This window comes from Leptodactylus fuscus, chromosome 1, assembly GCF_031893055.1.
Source record: "Leptodactylus fuscus isolate aLepFus1 chromosome 1, aLepFus1.hap2, whole genome shotgun sequence".
Taxonomy (NCBI): domain Eukaryota; kingdom Metazoa; phylum Chordata; class Amphibia; order Anura; family Leptodactylidae; genus Leptodactylus; species Leptodactylus fuscus.
In genome coordinates, this window is record NC_134265.1 from 184079735 (window position 1) to 184101562 (window position 21828).

A 21828-nucleotide genomic window follows, 5' to 3' on the forward strand; every position below is an offset into this window, starting at 1 on the left:
CACGTAACCCCAATATATTCTTTGAATTCCCAGTCAGACAATGGCACTGTATAGCAGTAGCAAAAATTGTGGGTGCACGTAACCCCAATATATTCTTTGAATTCCCAGTGAGACAATGGCACTGTATAGCAGTAGCAAAAATTGTGGGTGCACGTAACCCCAATATATTCTTTGAATTCCCAGTCAGACAATGGCACTATATACCAGTAGCAAGAAATGAGGGTATTTGTAACCCCAATATATTCTTTGAATTCCCAGTCAGACAATGGCACTATATACCAGTAGTAAGAAATGAGGGTATTTGTAACCCCAATATATTCTTTGAATTCCCAGTCAACAATGGCACTATATACCAGTAGCAAAAATTGTGGGTGCACGTAACCCCCATATATTCTTTGAATTCCCAGTCAGACAATGGCACTATATACCAGTAGCAAAAATTGTGGGTGCACGTAACCCCAATATATTCTTTGAATTCCCAGTGAGACAATGGCACTGTATAGCAGTAGCAAAAATTGTGGGTGCACGTAACCCCCATATATTCTTTGAATTCCCAGTGAGACAATGGCACTATATACCAGTAGCAAAAATTGTGGGTGCACATAACCCCCATATATTCTTTGAATTCCCAGTCAGACAATGGCACTATATACCAGTAGCAAAAATTGTGGGTGCATGTAACCCCAATATATTCTTTGAATTCCCAGTCAGACAATGGCACTATATACCAGTAGCAAAAATTGTGGGTGCACGTAACCCCAATATATTCTTTGAATTACCAGTCAGAAACTGGCACTATATGGCAGTAGCAAGAAATGAGGGTATTTGTAACCCCAATATATTCTTTGAATTCCCAGTCAGACAATGGCACTATATACCAGTAGTAAAAATTGTGGGTGCACGTAACCCCAATATATTCTTTGAATTCCCAGTGAGACAATGGCACTGTATAGCAGTAGCAAAAATTGTGGGTGCACGTAACCCCCATATATTCTTTGAATTCCCAGTGAGACAATGGCACTATATACCAGTAGCAAAAATTGTGGGTGCACGTAACCCCAATATATTCTTTGAATTCCCAGTGAGACAATGGCACTATATACCAGTAGCAAAAATTGTGGGTGCACGTAACCCCAATATATTCTTTGAATTCCCAGTCAGACAATGGCACTATATACCAGTAGCAAAAATAGTGGGTGTATATAGCCCCAATTCTATTGCTAGGGGACTTGCAGGGTATTTCTGAGGTGAAGGTGGGGGGGCACACCGTTGGAACGGGGATTTGGGGTGTATATATGGGGTATACGGGAATACACTGTCAGTGTGTTCCATTCAGGATCCTGGGAAAGCTGGGTTGCGGCGATTGAGCCCGTCAGTGCCACGTTACACTGACAAGCTTCTCCCTGGAATTGAAGTTATATGTAAGCCCAATATATTCTTTGAATTCCCAGTAAGACAATGGCACTATATGGCAGTAGCAAAAATAGTGGGTGTATATAGCCCCAATTCTATTGCTAGGGGACTTGCAGGGTATTTCTGGGGTGAAGGTGGGGGGGCACACCGTTGGAACAGGTATCGGGGGTATATATCGGGTATACGGGAATACACTGTCAGTGTATTCCATTCAGGATCCGCGGAAAGCTGGGTTGCGGCGATTGAGCCCGTCAGTGCCACGTTACACTGACAAGCTTCTCCCTGGAATTTAGCTCTTATAAGAGCTGTTGGTTGTCTTCTCCTTCCTATCCTAGCCTGTCCCTGCCTACCCAGAATCTAACCCCTAGCTAACTGGACGGAAACCTCCGTCCTCGGTGAATTGCAAGCTCAGAATGACGCGAAGCTGGGCGTCGCTGTTCTTTTAAATTAGAGGTCACATGTTTTCGGCAGCCAATGGGTTTTGCCTACTTTTTTCAACGTCACTGGTGTCGTAGTTCCTGTCCCACCTACCCTGCGCTGTTATTGGAGCAAAAAAGGCGCCAGGGAAGGTGGGAGGGGAATCGAGTAATGGCGCACTTTACCACGCGGTGTTCGATTCGAACATGCCGAACAGCCTAATATCCGATCGAACATGAGTTCGATAGAACACTGTTCGCTCATCTCTAGAGGTCACATGTTTTCGGCAGCCAATGGGTTTTGCCTACTTTTTTTCAACGTCACCGGTGTCGTAGTTCCTGTCCCACCTACCCTGCGCTGTTATTGGAGCAAAAAAGGCGCCAGGGAAGGTGGGAGGGGAATCGAGTAATGGCGCACTTTACCACGCGGTGTTCGATTCGAACATGCCGAACAGCCTAATATCCGATCGAACATGAGTTCGATAGAACACTGTTCGCTCATCTCTAGAGGTCACATGTTTTCGGCAGCCAATGGGTTTTGCCTACTTTTTTCAACGTCACCGGTGTCGTAGTTCCTGTCCCACCTACCCTGCGCTGTTATTGGAGCAAAAAAGGCGCCAGGGAAGGTGGGAGGGGAATCGAGTAATGGCGCACTTTACCACGCGGTGTTCGATTCGAACATGCCGAACAGCCTAATATCCGATCGAACATGAGTTCGATAGAACACTGTTCGCTCATCTCTAGAGGTCACATGTTTTCGGCAGCCAATGGGTTTTGCCTACTTTTTTTCAACGTCACCGGTGTCGTAGTTCCTGTCCCACCTACCCTGCGCTGTTATTGGAGCAAAAAAGGCGCCAGGGAAGGTGGGAGGGGAATCGAGTAATGGCGCACTTTACCACGCGGTGTTCGATTCGAACATGCCGAACAGCCTAATATCCGATCGAACATGAGTTCGATAGAACACTGTTCGCTCATCTCTAGAGGTCACATGTTTTCGGCAGCCAATGGGTTTTGCCTACTTTTTTCAACGTCACCGGTGTCGTAGTTCCTGTCCCACCTACCCTGCGCTGTTATTGGAGCAAAAAAGGCGCCAGGGAAGGTGGGAGGGGAATCGAGTAATGGCGCACTTTACCACGCGGTGTTCGATTTGATTCGAACATGCCGAACAGCCTAATATCCGATCGAACATGAGTTCGATAGAACACTGTTCGCTCATCTCTAGTACTAAGCCTTTCCCACAGCATCTTAGCAAAAGTGAATTTTATTTGCCATGACCTTAAATAAACTTAAGCTTTAACTAAAGCTTACACTACCCAAAAATGGCCAGGCAGAGTTCCATTATCAATTGCAACAATGGAACTGTGTATAGAGACATCTTATGAGTTTTAGCAAACATAAAATTTGTGCATAGAAGTTTACGTCTCGTTCAATGTAGAAATCAAAACATTTCCTAAAAATGGGATTTGTAACAAATTTATGACTAGGGTTGAGCCGATCTTGAAATTTCAAGATCAATTTTAAAATCAGATTTCCAATCATTTTCCAGCCGATCTCAATCGTGAAATTTGCTCGATCGCAGATCAGAATCCGATCTTTTCCAATCCCGATCCTCAACCCTAGTCAATTCTTCTCTATAGGAAAAGTCACTTTTAAGGTTGAGCCAATCTTGAGATAACCTCCGATCTCGATCCCGTTGGAAAAGATCTGGTCGGAATTCCGATCGCGATCGTGAAATTTACTCGATCGCCAATCGGAATCCGATCTTTTCCGATCCCGATCGCTCAACCCTATTTATGATGGATCTCTTTGTGTCCCTTGTTGTTTTATAATGAATGCTAGCAACAGACATTACTAACTTTAGTGTGAATGCTCCCTAAGGCTAAGGCCATGGGACGTCCTGCAGCAATAAAGCACTGCGGGAAAAAACAGTTTTGGAAATTGCAGCGTGTATGCACCATGGATTTTACCGCAAAGTATCCATGGGATTCGCTAGAATCCCATCCACTTTGCCATTACAGTAAAACGCCATGATTTTTCCCACAGCGTTTTCGCCGCAGGTGTTTCCGTTCCATGGGGCCACAAGCTAATTGTAAGTTCACACGGGGTTTTTTGGTCAGGATTTTGAGGCTGTATCTGCCTCAAAATCCTGACCAAAAAGATGGATCCCATTGAAATCAATGGGAGCTGGTCAGTTCTTTTTTTCCAGGAACTGTTTGTTCCGGCTCCTGTAAAAAGAAGCAAGATGTTCATTCTTTCAGGCGGATTCGCTTCTCGACATGCACTGCACTGGCATGCAGTCAAGGCTACCTGTATGTTGGTCCGGAACCTAAGGCGGCCTCCGCCTCAGGTTCCGGCCCAAAAAACCCTGTGTGAACTTACCTTAAGGCTACTATTCACACAGTCACATTTGGTGCACCATAATGGCTCACAGACTATTGGTAATGCCCCTAACATTAGATTAGGCAGGATTGATTGTCTTACTTATTACTTTTTCTTTTATTAAAATCACTTAAATCAGTGACGTGTCATCCATGTTCGCACTCACCATAAAACTATTTTCTGCATTAAAGACAGATAAACCTTGTATATGTAAATGTGTATAGTAGTTTTCTTACCTTCAACTTGTGCTATAACCGTACACGTCTGTGTCTTTATCTGAAAAGAAAAACATGTGAATGTAATAATGATGAAATCTAAATTAGACAGAGAAATTCTGTTTTATAATTACATAGTTGTGACATTATGGGAGAGCTGATTCAGAAAATCATACATCTTCGTACATGATAAGCAGTATTGGGTTAATGTCATATGGGACTATTGAGGGACTCAATAAATCAGCCTTTTAAATATAACACATTTATAACTCCCCTGAATAGGGTGCACACGTCATTGGCTGCAGCAGTCACATGTCAGTATGTTATGTCATAGAAGCAGCAATGTGAGCAGAGGGTAGCAGAGAATTGCTAAAGCGTTGGCACTGAGTGGCGGGGGATTGATCCAGCTAAGTTCACACTTGGTCCATTCATTTGAATGACATACAATAGAGAGAAAGGGAAAGGGATGGCAATGGAACTGTAAAAGGTAAATAACATATTCTGAATCACAAATAAGACCCTGTCTGATCTCATAAATCTCTTGTGAAACTGAATGTGTGAACTGACTACCCTTCCTCATAAAGCACTATTCATCCTTAGGCTAGGTTCACACATGCTGGGCTCTCTATTATGAAGGTCCACCAACAGGTGTCTGCGAAAAACAGTGCTTACTTGCAGACACCCATGGACCCAATAGACTGTTTTGTAAATAGTGCTCTAATGGCCAATGTTTGGGTCAGTGTCGGACTTTGGTCACAGCCTGGAGATAGATAGATTATCTATATATATAATCTTAGTTGGAACATGACTGAGAAAAAGAAGCATTATTCTGGCATGCAACATGTCACCAAATATCCATTAGGTGCCCTTTAACAGCGAAGTGTCTTATAAGGAACATGGCATCTAAAAGGTCAGCCAAAGAGAGAGGACTCCTTCTGCTCCCTCTGTCACTCAATTGGCGTCCTTACCATACAATCCAGAGTGAATAAGGGCCTTCATGACCACCAGTGTCTGGAGGAAGATACGTAGCATGACTATATTTCTACAAATTGCAATAAACATTTATGTATAATTTTAAAAACCTTTTTTTAAAAAAAAATTGTTATCCTTGTGCATGAAAGGAAAAACTATTAAAATTACATTATTTAATCAATACTTATCTACAACCAAATAATAAATTAAAAGTAATCAAACAGTTGTATGTACTCAAAATTCCAAATACATATAGAAGCTAAATCCTAGTCTGCAAAAAAAAAACAAAACAAGCCCTCACACAGGTTTTTTTGACAGAAAAATAAAAAAAATTGGGATCTCAGAATATGAAAAACAAAGTAATTACATAAAAATGGTCAAAGCAGTAAAACATAGAAAACCTTTACTATTGCTGTAATCATAATGATCCGCTGTGTGAAATGAATGCCAAAAAATTTAACCCAAAGTTGGTGTCTTTTCCATTTCACCACCCAAGAAAGGTTTTAACCCCTTCCCGCCGATGGCATTTTTTGATTTTCGTTTTTCGTTTTGGCTCCCCTCCTTCTAAACCCCATAACATTTTTATTTCTCCGCTCCCAGAGCCATATGAGGTCTTAATTTTTGCAGGACAAATTTTTCTTCATGATTCTACCATTAATTATTCTATATAATGTACTGGGAAGCAGGAAAAAAAATTCAGAATGGGGTGGATTTGAAGAAAAAATGCATTTCTGCGACTTTCTTACGGGCTTTGGTTTTACGGCGTTCACTGTGCTGCCAAAATGACATGTCCCCTATATTCTGTGTTTCGGTACGGTTCCAGGGATACCAAATTTATATGGTTTTATTTACATTTTGACCCCTAAAAAAAATTCCAAAACTGTGTTAAAAAATTTTTTTTCTAAAAGTCGCCATATTCCGACGGCCGTAACTTTTTTATACATAGGTGTACGGGGATGCATAGGGCGTCTTTTTTTGCGGGGCCGGGTGTACTTTTTAGTTCTACCATTTTCGGGAAATGTTATTGCTTTGATCACTTTTTATTCAAATTTTTATCAGAATCAAAACAGTGAAAAAACGGCGGTTTGGCACTTTCGATTATTTTTCCTGCTACGGCGTTTACCGAACAGGAAAAATATTTTTATAGATTTGTAGAGCGGGCGATTTCGGACGCGGGGATACCTAACATGTATATGTTTCATAGTTTTTAACTACTTTTATATATGTTCTAGGGAAAGGGGGGTGATTTGAACTTTTAATTCTTTTTATATTTTTATATATATTTTTTTAACTTTTTTTTATTTATTTTTTTTTTGCATTTATTAGACCCCCTAGGGGTGTTGAACCCCAGGGGGTCTGATCACTAATGCAATGCATTACAATGCTAATGCATTGCAATGCATTGCAAAAAAGCATCCTTTCTTTTGCAGGCTGCATAGACCAACCTGCAAAAGAGAGGATTTGCAGACAAGCCTGGGAGCCTGTACAAGGCTCCCGGCTGTCATGGCAACGGGACGTCAGCCCTGGAGCATGCTACAGGAGCCGGCGATCCCGGCCAAAATGGCGGCGCCCATGCGCCGCCGGGAAAATGGCGCCTCCGGCGCCTTTGACCGCGGCGCCAGAGGGGTTAATGCCTCCGATCGGTCCGGGGACTGATCGGAGGCATTAGAGTCGGTTGTCTACTGCTTAAAACAGTAGACACCCGGCGGCTATGGCGGCCGCCCGGCTCCCGGGCGGTTGCCATAGTTACAGACCCGACATGCGCCGTACTATTACGGCGCATGTCGGGAAGGGGTTAAAGTTTCCAAGTACATTGTACGGTACATTAAATTCCAATTAAAAATGCAACTTGTCCCACACAAATGAGTCTCCATATGGCTTGTGTTTATGAGAAAGCAATAAAGTGATGGCAGGGAAGAAAAACAGAAAAGTTGCCCAAATTGTCAGTGACAGGAAGAGATTAAGAGAATGGTTCTTAACCTTGTTTGAGGTACTGAACCCACCAGTTTCATATGCACATTCACCGAACCCTTCTTTACTGATAAATCAAATATGATTTTCCAAATTCAAGACATAGGTATATGTTTTTTTACTGGTACACAAAATGAACCGTGCATATGGCCTAGGGTTCGATCCAACCCTGGTTAAGAACCACTGGATTAAGAGGAGAAGAGAAGTTTAAGTTTAGGCAACGTGAGGTGTATTTAATGTGCACGTTTAAGGTATGTCTAAGTATGGCAGAAATGCTCCAAAATTTTTACACAGTAAAATGTAGTGTGTATTGTAAATTTACAGCATACAACAGAGAGACAGAAACTAAACACAACCAGGCAAATAACCATGAGGCAGAGAACCAACCAGGAATGCCACAAGACACCAGTTCAAATCCTGATAATGCTATAGATTTTCCCCACAGATTCCATACTTTGTAGTGTAGAAGGTATCCACAGTACATCTACAGAAATGTCTATGGCAAATTCACATGTAACCAGGGGTGAACCATGGCTTTCTGCCGCCTGAAGCGGACGTCAGAAAGCGGAGCGGAGGGGACGGAGCTGAGCGGAGGGGGCGGGACGAGCCGAGTGGAGGGGGCGGGGCCAAACGGAGTGATCGTCTTTAGCAGGCAGAGCACAGGCAGGGAGAGGACCTGCTCTCTGCCTGAGCGTGAGGGGCGGCCGCTGGAGCACCGCTCAGTGACGGTGACCCTAAGCCAGTCCAGGACAGCTTGTCCTAGACTGGCTTAGGTCAGCAAAAATGCCGCCCTCCCCGTGGCCCTGGCATAGCGCCGCCTGAAGTGGTCGCTTCAGGTTGCCTCATGGGAGGTGCGGCGCTGCATGTAACAGATTTATTGTATATATTGTCTTGGATTTTAAGCAACATCTGCAGTGGGAATTCTGGGGTAGAAAAATATTATATGTAAACATACCTAAAATCTCATTGTGTGCATTTGGGTAAGAAAATCATCTGAGTCAAAAGCTAGAGACCTGCTCTTCTGACATTTGTCCACTGTCAACTTATGGGCTAGGCTCCATATGGACTAAACAACAGTGCATGCAGTATACAATGAATAGACAGAAGCATGCAGTTACTGTGCGCTTACATTTAGTCAGTGCTATATAGAAGTGACATACAGTCCTATGAAAAAGTTTGGGCACCCCTATTAATCTTAATCATTTTTAGTTCTAAATATTTTGGTGTTTGCAACAGCCATTTCAGTTTTGATATATCTAATAACTGATGGACACAGTAATATTTCAGGATTGAAATGAGGTTTATTGTACTAACAGAAAATGCGCAATATGCATTAAACCAAAATTTGACCGGTGCAAAAGTATGGGCACCCTTATCATTTTATTGATTTGAATACTCCTAACTACTTTTTACTGACTTACTGAAGCACAAAATTGGTTTTGTAACCTCAGTGAGCTTTGAACTTCATAGCCAGGTGTATCCAATCATGAGAAAAGGTATTTAAGGTGGCCAATTGCAAGTTGTTCTACTATTTGAATCTCCTCTGAAGAGTGGCATCATGGGCTACTCAAAACAACTCTCAAATGATCTGAAAACAAAGATTGTTCAACATAGTTGTTCAGCGGAAGGATACAAAAAGCTGTCTCAGAGATTTAACCTGTCAGTTTCCACTGTGAGGAACATAGTAAGGAAATGGAAGACCACAGGGACAGTTCTTGTTAAGCCCAGAAGTGGCAGGCCAAGAAAAATATCAGAAAGGCAGAGAAGAAGAATGGTGAGAACAGTCAAGGACAATCCACAGACCACCTCCAAAGAGCTGCAGCATCATCTTGCTGCAGATAGTGTCACTGTGCATCGGTCAACTATACAGCGCACTTTGCACAAATAGAAGCTGTATGGGAGAGTGATGAGAAAGAAGCCGTTTCTGCACGTACGCCACAAATAGAGTTGCCTGAGGTATGAAAAAGCACATTTGGACAAGGCAGCTTCATTTTGGAAACAAAAATTGAGTTGTTTGGTTATAAAAAAAAGGCGTTATGCATGGCGTCCAAAAAGAAACAGCATTCCAAGAAAAACACATGCTACCCACTGTAAAATTTGGTGGAGGTTCCATCATGCTTTGGGGCTGTGTGGCCAATGCCGGCATCAGGAATCTTGTTAAAGTTGAGGGTCGCATGGATTCCACTCAGTATCAGCAGATTCTTGAGAATAATGTTCAAGAATCAGTGACGAGGTTGAAGTTACGCCGGGGATGGATATTTCAGCAAGACAATGATCCAAAACACTGCTCCAAATCCTCAGGCATTCATGCAGAGGAACAATTACAATGTTCTGGAATGGCCATCCCAGTCCCCAGACCTGAATATCACTGAACATCTGTGGGATGATTTGAAGCGGGCTGTCCATGCTCGGCGACCATCTAACTTAACTGAACTTGAATTGTTTGTCCAAAATACCTTTATCCAGGATCCAGGAACTGATTAAAAGCTACAGGAAGCGACTAGAGGCTGTTATCTTTGCAAAAGGAGGATGTACTAAATATTAATGTCACTTTTCTGTTGAGGTGCCCATACTTTTGCACCGGTCAAATTTTGGTTTAATGCATATTGCGCATTTTCTGTTAGTACAATAAACCTCATTTCAATCCTGAAATATTACTGTGTCCATCAGTTATTAGATATATCAAACTGAAATGGCTGTTGCAAATACCAAAATATTTAGAACTAAAAATGATTAAGATTAATAGGGGTGCCCAAACTTTTTCATAGGACTGTAAAAGCTTTGTAGAAATTATGGTATCCTATCTTAGAATGTGTAGTAATAATGGAAAATAAACCAAATCAGGTGATGTAACAAGATGCCACGTCACAAAGGGCAGAGAATAGGGTCAGGCATGTGAACTGCATTGATTTCATTTAGAACATGAGGGAGTCACATGTTACGGTCTGACTTTTTAATAAGAATAGACTTCCTTTAAATTGGAGGCTTAGTCCTTTTTGTTTTGCTTTTGTATTTGACTGTTCAGGATTTCCAGTACTAAAACACACAATACAATTGGCAATAGAAAAATAATGAGAATGATGGATGGATACATGCACGTTTTTAATTGGATGATAAAAATATTCACTGAATCTATTGACACTATATTCTTTATACATTAGTCTCATGTTCTACCTCCTCTCCGAAACAGATTCAGCTGTCACCAAAGTGTTACAGAGCACATTACACTGATAAACAACCTTTATAACCTTTGTTATACATGTCACTTTAGTAGATTTGGAGGAAAACATCTTTGAAGCTTGATGCAAATGAAGTAGTTAGTGCAGTGGAGCAGCGCTCCTGCCACTCAGACCCCTACCCACTCCTGCTGATGCCACTCCATGCAGTGCTATGAGAAGCATTACGTGAGCAGCAGTAGGAAATGCCCAAAACTGCATAGGTATTGGGAAATGATATTGCATGCAATATTTTTATACATGATCCTAAAGTCAGCATCTTGATCTAGATTCTTCCCTTCACATAGGAAATTAACATTATCATATCTTAGGTACTTTGCATAAGGTTAAAACATAACATGTTATATCCTGGCCCTTCATCTCTAGGGCATTTATGTTATTTGGTTCCCTGATGAACGACAGTGTATATAAAACGGGGAGAAATTTGTCAGTGTTTTATTGACTTGTAAGTGGGGATACTGTGACAAGGCATGTTGAAATCTACCCCAATGTGCTCAAGATCCATATGAGTCAATAAGGGTGCGTTCACACGAAGTTTTTTGGTGCTGCTTTTGCAACAATAACTTGAGTAAAGTATCAGCGCTGAAAAACAGACTCCCATTGATTTCAATGTGTACTGCGCGGAAAACATAACCCATTGACGTCAAAGGGAGTCAGCGCTGTTTTTCAGCACTGATACTTTACTCGTCTTATTGAGGAAAAACAGCGCCACAATACTCTGTGTGAACGCACCCTAAGGGAGCCTTCACACAGAGTATACACTCTGCTCATTCTGAATGTAAAACACGTTCAGAATGAGCGCGTAAAAACCAGCTCCCATTGACTTGAATGGGGGCTGGCATACGAGCGTTCCCCATTGAAATCAATGGGAGGCTTTTTTCCTTATTGCTTTCAATGTGATACACGTGTAATACATTGAAAGCAATAGGGAAAAAAGCCTCCAATTGTTTTCAATGGGGAGCGCTCGTATGCCGGCTCCCATTCAAGTCAATGGGACCTGATGTTATAGCTACTTCTTTACCTATTAAGCCCCTGCCTAGCATTTTATTCCTAAAGAGTAGGAAGGTTTGGGTGATGTTAAGTAGCTGCCCAACACAGATCCAAAAATGTCAGGGTAGGAAGTAAACAATAATGAATATTTTTTGTATCCCTGTTTTCACATCTTGACACTGATGGCAAGATGGATTTTATTTTACGATGGTAAAAACCACAAAAGTAATTTTTTAAAAATACATTATATAAAGAAAGGGACAAGCAAAATAAAGCATTACACACTTAGGCTAAGGCCCCACATAGCAGGCTACAGCAAAAAAAAAAAAAAACACTTTGAAAAAACTGCAGTGGAAACACGAGTTTTCGGTAGCATCTGCTAAAATCACAGACTTGTGAAATGAATATATCTTTGTTCACTATAGTTTTATGCACCAAAAGTATTGCCTATTTATATTTAACCAGTTCTGGATCGCCAATAGAGTATTTACATCTGGGTGGCCCACTCTCGACTCATACACGTACACATACAACCTTGTAGTGTTTAGCAGGGAGCCAGCTGTAACTACAGCCTGAGCTCCTATATGCCTATATATACAGTGCCTTGTGAAAGTATTCGGCCCCCTTGAACTTTTCAACCTTTTGCCACATTTCAGGCTTCAAACATAAAGATAAAATTTTAATTTTGGAGGGGAAGAATCAACACCAAGTGGGACACAATTGTGAAGTGGAATGAAATTTATTTGATATTTTAAACTTTTTTAATAAAGAAAAAACTGAAAAGTGGGGTGTGCAAAATTATTCGGCCCCTTTACTTTCAGTGCAGCAAACTCACTCCGTTCAGTTCAGTGATGATCTCTAAATGATACAGTGTTGTCCTAAATTACTGATGATGATGATAATTAGAATCCAACTGTGTGTAACCAAGTCTCGGTATAAATGCACCTGCTCTGTAATAGTCTCAGGGTTCTGTATAAAGCACAGAGAGCATCATGAAGACCAAGGAACACACCAGGCAGGTCCAAGATACTGTTATGGAGAAGTTTAAAGCTGGATTTGGATACAAAAAGATTTCCCAAGCTTTAAACATCCCAAGGAGCACTGTGCAAGCAATCATATTGAAATGGAAGGAGTATCAGACCACTGCAAATCTACCAAGACCCGGCCATCCCTCTAAACTTTCATCTCAAACAAGGAGAAGACTGATCAGAGATGCAACCAAGAGGCCCATGATCACTCTGGATGAATTGCAGAGATCTACAGCTGAGGTGGGAGAGTCTGTCCATAGGACAACAATCAGTCATACACTGCACAAATCTGGCCTTTATGGAAGAGTGGCAAGAAGAAAGCCATTTATCAAAGATATCCATAAAAAGTCTTGTTTAACCGGTTAAGGACCAGGCCCAAAAGTATGTTAAAGACCAGGCCTCTTTTTTCAAAACTGACATGTGTCACTTTAAATGGCAATAACTTTGAGACGCTTTAACTTACACAAATGAATTTGAGATTGTTTTCTTGTAACACATTATACTTCATGTTAGTGGTAAACACTAATCAATATTTTTGCATTTATTTATAAAAAAACTAGGAAATTTGATGGAAATTTGAAAAAAATTGCAATTTTCAAAATGTGAAATTATCTGCTTTTCAGGCAGATAGTCATACCATCCAAATACATGAATAAATATTATCTCCCATATCTCTGCTTTATATTGGCATCATATTTTGATTGTCTTTTAATTTATTTTGGACGTCACAAGGCTTACAAGTGTAACAGCAATTTTCCAGATTTACAAGAAAATTCTCCAAACCAATTTTTTAGGGACCACTTCAGTTCTGAAAGTAATTATAAAGGCCTGTATAATAGAAACCCCCATAAATTACCCCATTTTCAAAACTGCACCCCTCAAATTATTCAAAACAGCATTTGGGATGTTTGTTAACCCTTTAAGCATTTCATAAGAATAAAAATAATATGGCAGTGAAATTTAGACATTTCATTTTTTTTCACTAATACATTCATTTAGACCCAAAATTAACACATTCACAAAGGGTTGAAGGAGAAAATGCATCTGATTAACACATTCACAAAGGGTTGAAGGAGAAAATGCATCTGACAGTTTATTGTGCAATTTCTCCCATGCACAGAAATACCCCACATGTGGGTGTAAACTGATTTTTGGGCACACGGCAGTGCATGGAAGGGAAGGAGCGACACTGGGTGTTTGAACAGCAGATTTTGCTGGAATAATTTTCAGCGCCATGCCTTATTTGCAGAGACCCTAGAGTACCAAAACAATGGAAACCCCCCAAAAGTGACCCCATTTTAGAATCCACACCCCTCACAGAATTCATCAAGAGGTATAGTCAGCATTTAGACCCTACAGTTGTTTCACAGATTTTACTAACATTGGGATGTGTAAATGAAAAATTACTAAAATGTCACTTTATCTCCAAAGTTTTCATTTTCACAAGGGGATAAAGGAGTAAAAGCCCCCCACAGTTTGTTAAACAATTTCTCCTGAACACGGCAATACCCCATATGTGGCTATAATCTGCTGTATGGGAACATGGCGGGGCTCAGAATGGAAGGAGCGCTATTTGGCTTTTGGATGGCAGATTTTGCTGGAATAATTTTAGGTGCCATGTCGCATTAGCAGAGCCCCTAGAGTACCAATACAGTGGAAACCCCCTAAAAGTGACCCCATTTGGGAAACTATACCCCCCACAGAACATATTAAAGGGTAGAGTGAGCATTTTGACCCTACAGCTGTTTCACAGATTTTATTAACATTGGGCCATGAAAATGAAAAATTACTTTTTTTCCAACAAACTGTCAATTTAGCCCCAAATTTTTAATTTTCACAAGAGGATAAAGGAGAAAAAGCTCCCTAAAGTTCGTTACACAAATTCTGCTGAACACAGAAATGCCCCATATGTGGTCATAATCTGCTGTATGGGAACATGGCGGGGCTCAGAATGGAAAGAGGGCTATTTGGCTTTTGGAGGGCAGATTTTGCTGGAATATTTTTCAGGTCCCATGTCGCATTTGCAGAGCCCCTAAAGTACCAATACAGTGGAAACCCCCTATAAGTGACCCCATTTTGGAAACTACACCCCTCATAGAATTTTTCTAGGGGTAGAGTGAGTATTTTGGCCTCACAGGTGTTTCACAGATTTTATTAACATTGGGACGTGAAAATGAAAAATTACTTTTTTTCCCAATAAATCGTCCATTTAGCGCCATAGTTTTAATTTTGCAAATAGTTTAAGAATTAAAAGCCCCCCACAGTTTGTTACACAATTTCTTCTGAACACGGCAATACCCCATATGTGGCCAAAATCTGCTGTATGGGTACATGCTGGGGCTCAGAATGGAAAGAGCGCTATTTGGATTTTGGAGGGCATATATTGCTGGAATAGTTTTGAGGTGCCATGTCGCATTTGCAGAGCCCCTAAAGTATCAATAAAATGGAAACCCCTCAAAAGTGACCCCATTTTAGAAACTACACCTGTCAAGGAATGTATCAAGGGGTATTATCATTTTGAGCCTAAAATGCTTCCCAAAAATTAATGTACAAAATGAAAATTGAAATTTTTAAAAATATGCCATTTCGGTGCCCAATACGTTGCACCCACTTTGTGTTGTCAGAGACCTGCACTCCTAAAACTATTAAGTGGGCCATCCCGGGGGTCAAAAAATTATATATGTGGGTGTAAACTGCTGCTTGGGCACACAGCAGGGCTCAGAAGGGAAGGACCACTGTGCGTTTTAGCTTTTGGGGTACAGATTTAGAGGGACCCTCTGGGCGCCATGATGTTTTTGCAGAGCCCTGGAGGTTCCAGTAAACTGGAATTCACCAAGAAGTGACCCCATTTTGTAGGGGCAATTTTAGGGTCTCTGCAAATGTGACGTGGTGTCCAAAAACGAAGAATCTAAATCTTCACTCCAAAAGCACATATTGCTCCTTCACATCTGCACCCTGCTGGGTACCCAAATAGCAGTGTATGCCCACATGTATGACACTGGTGTACCCCGGATAACGTACTTAATGCCATATGTGGGTAGAAATGGCTGTTTGGGCACAGCCGGGGACAGAAGGAAAGGAGCGCTATATTGGTTTTTGGAGCACACCATGCCACTTTTGCAAAGCCCCTGAATTGCCAATAAAGTGGAATCCGCAGACATGTCACCCTATTTTGGACACTACCCCACTGATGGGATTTATCAAGTGGTGTAGCGAGAATTTTTAACCCTTGAGTGTTGCATTTATTTAGTTTCCAGAAATGAAATCGCAACTGATAGAGAAGTTAAAAATGAAAATTTTACAGATTTGCCATTTCAGTGTGCAACATGTTGTGCCCGACTTATGTCAGCAGAGACACTCCAAAAACTGTTAAACGGGTATCCCAGGCACAACAGCTTTTAGAGCGTTCATCTCTGATACAAGGTGGGCACAACATATTACGCACTGAAAGGACGTATTCCTGGAAAAATGGTCATTTTCACCTCTCACAATCCACTACAGTTATAGTTATATATATAAAGTTATAGCAACACTTGGGGGTTAAAAATGCTGTCTGTACCCCTGGATAAATCCTTCAGGGGTGTAGTTTCCAAAATAAGGTAATTTATCAGGGGATTCCAAATTACTGGCGTTTCAGCTCTACAAAAGTGTCATGGCATCCAAAAACCAAACCGTCTGTGCTCCAAAAACCAAATGACCCTTCTTCCCTTCTGTGTCCGGCTGTGCCCTAGTATCAGTTTATACCCACATATGACATTATGTCCGTTATCCGGGGGTACACCAGTGTCATACATGTGTCATACATGTGTCATAAACTGCAGTTTGGACGTACAGCAGGGTGCAGAAGGGAAGGAGCGCTATGCGGCTTTTGGAGCACAGATTCAGATGTTTGGTATCTGGACGCCATGTCATGTTTGTAGAGCCTGTAAGGTACCAGAAAAGTGGATTCCATGGGGTACCAGGAGTGACCCCATTTTGAAAACTGCACCCCTCAAAGAATTTATCAGGGGGTGTAGTGAGTATTAGTATCCCGGACGTGACTGCACAGCGGATGGCGAAGAGGGAATATATAAGCTGTGCGGAGGACATTGCAAACACCAAATTCCCTACTATGTCCCCGTAGCTCCTATGATTGGGGGAGTCACTCTGGGGGTCACTTTAGGGGTCACTTCTGGTGTCTGTTCCCTCATAAGCTGTAAATCTGGGGTGTCCCCTGATATCCGCTCACACAGCTTATATATTCCCTACATGACGCACCCAGTTGTGTTCTAATAATTTGGCGATTTTTGAGGGTTTTTGTCTTCACATTGTGAGATGCTATATTTTCTTTATGTTTCTGGTGACGTGGCCATATAAGGGCTTATTCTTTGCGGGATGAGATGCATTTCGTAATGACACCATTTTTGGGTGTCTACATCTTATTGAATACATTTTATTAACCCTTTTTTGCTGGATTTAAAAAAAAAAAATCAATCCTGGCATTGAGTTTTACTTTTTTAATTTTGCGCCATGCAGCGTACAGTATAAGTAACATGTTCCCTTTATTCTGCGGGTCGGTACGGTTACGGCGATACCTCATTTATAGTATTTTTTTACGTGTTACTAGTTCTGCAGAGGAAAAACACATTTGGGGACATAAATCAATGTTTTTTGCATTGCATCTTCTAAGAGGCGTAACATTTTTATTTTTCGGTTGACAGAGTTGGTTGAGGGCTTATTTTTTGCGGGACAACCTGCGCTTTTTATTGGTACTGTTGTCGGATGCATATGACTTTTTGATCACTTTTTATAGCATATTTTGTATGGTGAGATGGCGAAAAATCATTACTTCCGGCGAGTTTTTTCCGTTTTTTTTTTCCGGCGTTCGCCGTGTACATTAAATATTATTTCAGTTTTATTGTACAGATTGTTACGGACGCGACAATACCAAATATGCATTGTTTTTATTACTTTTGAGTTCTTTTTTTATATAATTCATTTTCTATTGAGAAAAAGGGATTTTTGGGCTTAATTTTTTTCATACACTTCATTTTATTTTTTTTACATTTTTTTTTACTTTTTCATGTGTCCATTTAGGATACTTCAATCAGCAATACTTTGCTGATATAGAATGCCATGTGAGACACAGCCTGCAGGTGTCCCACATGGCATTCCGTAGCAGGATGTCAGGCTGTGTAGACGCACAGCCTGACATCAGAAGGTCCTGGCAGGATCACCAGGTATGTGGGGGCTTCGGGCAGTCTGGGGTCACTGGCCAGACCCCAGACTACCTTTTACTGCTATCGGCACCCTCCGATCTCGCCGCGGGGGGTGCCGATCTGATTTAATTGTCGGCGGATGCCTTTCGATCGCGCCGTGATGTTTCACGGCGCGATCGAAAGGGTTAAAACTTCCAGTCGGACTCAGTTCCGACTGGACGTTATGGAGGAAGGGGTTAGGTGTTAGTAACACCTAACCCCTGTCCCCCCCGCACCCCTCCCCCCGCCAGAAAGGTACCTAAAGGCCGGACGTATTTCGGCAATAGTCCGGTCTTTAGGTACCAGCACATGAGGCCGTAAATTTACGTACGGCGGTCCTCATGTGGTTAAAGTCTGCCACAAGCCATCTGGGAGACACCAAACATGTGGAAGAGGGTACTCTGGTCAGATGAAACCAAAATCAAACTTTTTGGCCACAATGCAAAACAATATGTTTGGCATAAAAGTAACATAGCTCATCACCCTGAAGACACCATCCCCACTGTCAAACATGGTGGTATCAGCATCATGGTTTAGGCTTGCTTTTCTTCAGAAGGGACAGGGAAGATGGTTAAAATTGATGGGAAGATGGATGGAGCCAAATACAGGACCATTCTAGAAGAAAACCTGTTGGAGTCTGCAAAAGACCTGAGACTGGGACGCAGATTTATCTTCCAACAAGACAATGATCCAAAACATAAAGCAAAATCTACAATGGAATGGTTCACAAATAAATGTATCCAGGTGTTAGAATGGCCAAGTCAAAGTCCAGACCTGAATCCAATCGAGAATCTGTGGAAAGAGCTGAAAACTGCTGTTCACAAACGCTCTCCATCCAACCTCACCGAGTTTTGCAAGGAAGAATGGGCAAGAATTTCAGTCTCGCGATGTGCAAAACTGATAGAGACATATCCCAAGTGACTTGCAGCTGTAATTGCAGCAAAAGGTGGCGCAACAAAGGGGGCTGAATAATTTTGCACGCCCCACTTTTCAGCATTTTATTTGTTAAAAAAGTTTTAAATATCCAATACATTTCATTCCACTTCACAATTGTGTCCCACTTGTTGTTGATTCTTCCCCAAAAATTAAAATTTGATATCTTTATGTTGAAGCCTGAAACGCGGCAAAAGGTTGAAAAGTTCAAGGGGGCCGAATACTTTTGCAAAGCACTGTATGTGTGTGTGTGTGTATATATATATATATATATATATATATATATATATATATACACACACATACAGTATATATATACAATATATAAATATATATATATTTGGTTTATTACCATCCCTGCCTTCCCAATTGCTGTGTACACAGCGCTCAATGAGCACTACATACCTATGGGAGATACCATGATGCGGATAGCTAAGTACAGCGGCATCTCTTATATCTTAGATATCTCTTATACGCTGGTCCATATGTATGGTAGATATCTAAATAGTCACGTAAATATATCATACCCCACCATATTTATTCCATATTTAGCCTTAATGTTCTTAAACAAGAAAAGTCAAATATTAGTGAATGATTCTTAAGATGGAAGCTTTTGTTAAATCATACCAGAGCAAAAGGTGCTGAACTCTTCGCAGTTCCAAGAAAAAAAAAATCATCATCTGGTTTGTATCACAAGGAAATCTTGTCAAGGAAACAAACTAGTATGAATACTTATCAGTAAATGGGATTCATATTAACAGTAATCTAATAAATGACAGGCAAATATGTGACCAACACTTAGATCACTAATGGATAACAAATGAAAATAGTTATGCACGTGATATATATTAATACTAGTTTGGCTATTACGTATGGCACAAAGTAGTCTGGGAGTATGAAGAATGGATGGACAGAAGAAGGAATAAACTACAAATTCATACAAAATAGATAATGTGTAAAGCAGTTAGAATGAAGAGGAATGGAATGGAAAAAGAAAGCTATTTCCTACACACTGCCTTTTGATATTAGCATGTGTGTCTCATGTGGCTTCACTTTAGTACATCAAAAGACATGTGGCTACTATTTTTGAAGCACCATGGTGCTTTACATTTGGGGGTTACATACAATACACAAAATATATATGTAGATATAATAGTAACAGTGACCGACTGGCACAGTGGGGTAGAGGGCCCTGCCCGTGAGGGCTTACAATCTATGGGGGAAGGGGATAGAGACAGAGGGAGAGGGGGAGACAGTTCAGATGGCAGTGCGGTGATAGTGTTATTGGAGGTTGTAGGCCTTCCTGAATAGGTGAGTCTTCAGGGCCTTCTTGAAGCCTGTGATTGTGGGGATCAGTCTTATGTGTCTTGGTAAGGAGTTCCAGAGTATGGAGGATTCACGGGAGAAATCTTGGAGACGGTTGTGTGAGGAGCGGATGTGGGCAGAGCGGAGTAGGAGGTCATTGGAGGATCTGAGGTTATGTGTGGGCAGGTAGCGGGAGATTAGGTCAGAGATATATGGAGGGGCCAGGCTGTGGATCGCTTTGTATGTTAATGTTAGTAGCTTGAACTCAATTCGCTGGGCTATAGGTAGCCAGTGGAGGGAATGGCAGAGGGGAGCAGCCGATGAAGATCGGGGGGTGAGGTGAATTAAACGAGCAACGCAGTTTAAGGTGGACTGGAGGGGTCGAGGGTGTTTGCTGAGAGTCCATGGAGAAGGGTGATGAAGTAGTCTAAGCGGGAGATTATGAGGGCCTGGACGAACATCTTAGTAGTTTCAGGTGTGAGGAAGGAGCGGATTCGATGGATGTTCTTGAGTTGGAGGCGGCAGAAGGTGTTGAGGGTTTGAATGTGTGACTTGAAGGATAGGACGGGGTCCAGTGTTATCCCAAGGCAACGGGCCCGTAGGACAGGGGTAAGTGTGGTTCCGTTAACTTTGATAGAAGGGTCAGGTGGAGGGGCCATACGGGGTGGGGTGAAGATAATGAACTCCGTTTTCTCCATGTTGAGTTTGAGAAAGCGGGAGGAGAGGAAGGAGGCTACGGCCGCTAAACAATCTGGGACTCTGGCCAGCAGGGGGGTAATGTCTGGTCCAGAGATGTATATTTGGGTGTCATTGGCATAGCAATGGTATTGGAAACCATGAGATTCTATGAGTTGGCCCAGGTCAAGGGTGTAGATGGAGAACAAAAGGGGTCCTAGGCACAGAGGTATCACAACTAATACAATTGCTACAAAGTGGTTACAAACATACCAACAAAATTATTGATAATAGCAAGCAGGAATACAGTTATGCTGGAAGCAGGAGTAAAGTTGAAGTAGGAGAGTTGATTGTAGCAGGAGTTAGATGTTGGGTTCACGTGGTAGAAACATACCAACAGAATGATAATAGCAAGCAGGAATACAGTTTCTGTAAGAAATGCATAGTATAGGCATAAATAAGAGGCAGATATGAGCAAGGGATCTTCAATGCACTGCCATTGCAATTACAGCCACCCATACCTATGACTGAGTATACATTCAATATGAGAGCAAGTTTACAGTGGATGCCCTTGGATGACACTCAGAGCGACAACTGAGTGTTGTCTGAGTAAATTCCATGATGCACTTATCCCCAGGGGCTTTGATCCGTTCTGTCCTGATGATACGGAGCAGCATAGGACCTGCTCAATTTTCACCAGAACGGAACAGACCATTGGACGCACCCTCAGAGGAGCATCGGATGGAACACTCGGATGTGTACATTGAGCCTTACATGGAGCCTTACATGGATGCTCACTTGGTTTGAAATAGTGTATGCATTGTATGATGTCTCATAGGACTCCATTTGTCTAATTTTACATAGAGGAAAAGAAAAGGTTTTTTACTGTCCTATTTAATGTCCTTTCAAATTTATTACTGTTCAATATGACTTGAATAGCAAAAAAAAAAAAACTGTGGCATGCTTTATTGCATAGAATACTTATATACCACTGTAGATGTATAGCAAAACAGCAAACATACCTTTTTTGTGCTGAAGTGCAATCTTGCTGCTGAGAA

At 41.5% G+C, this 21828-nt stretch overlaps 1 protein-coding gene across 1 annotated transcript in view; it reads right to left on the reverse strand.

Annotated features, from left to right (window-relative positions):
* The window catches only part of SUSD1 (sushi domain containing 1), a 137164-nt gene that overhangs the window by 37087 nt on the left and 78249 nt on the right, over positions 1–21828 (reverse strand). Inside the window, exon 22 of the mRNA XM_075280418.1 lies at positions 4445–4484. Within this exon, the coding sequence (XP_075136519.1) occupies positions 4445–4484 (40 nt within the window). The remainder of the gene's footprint in view (positions 1–4444; positions 4485–21828) is intronic.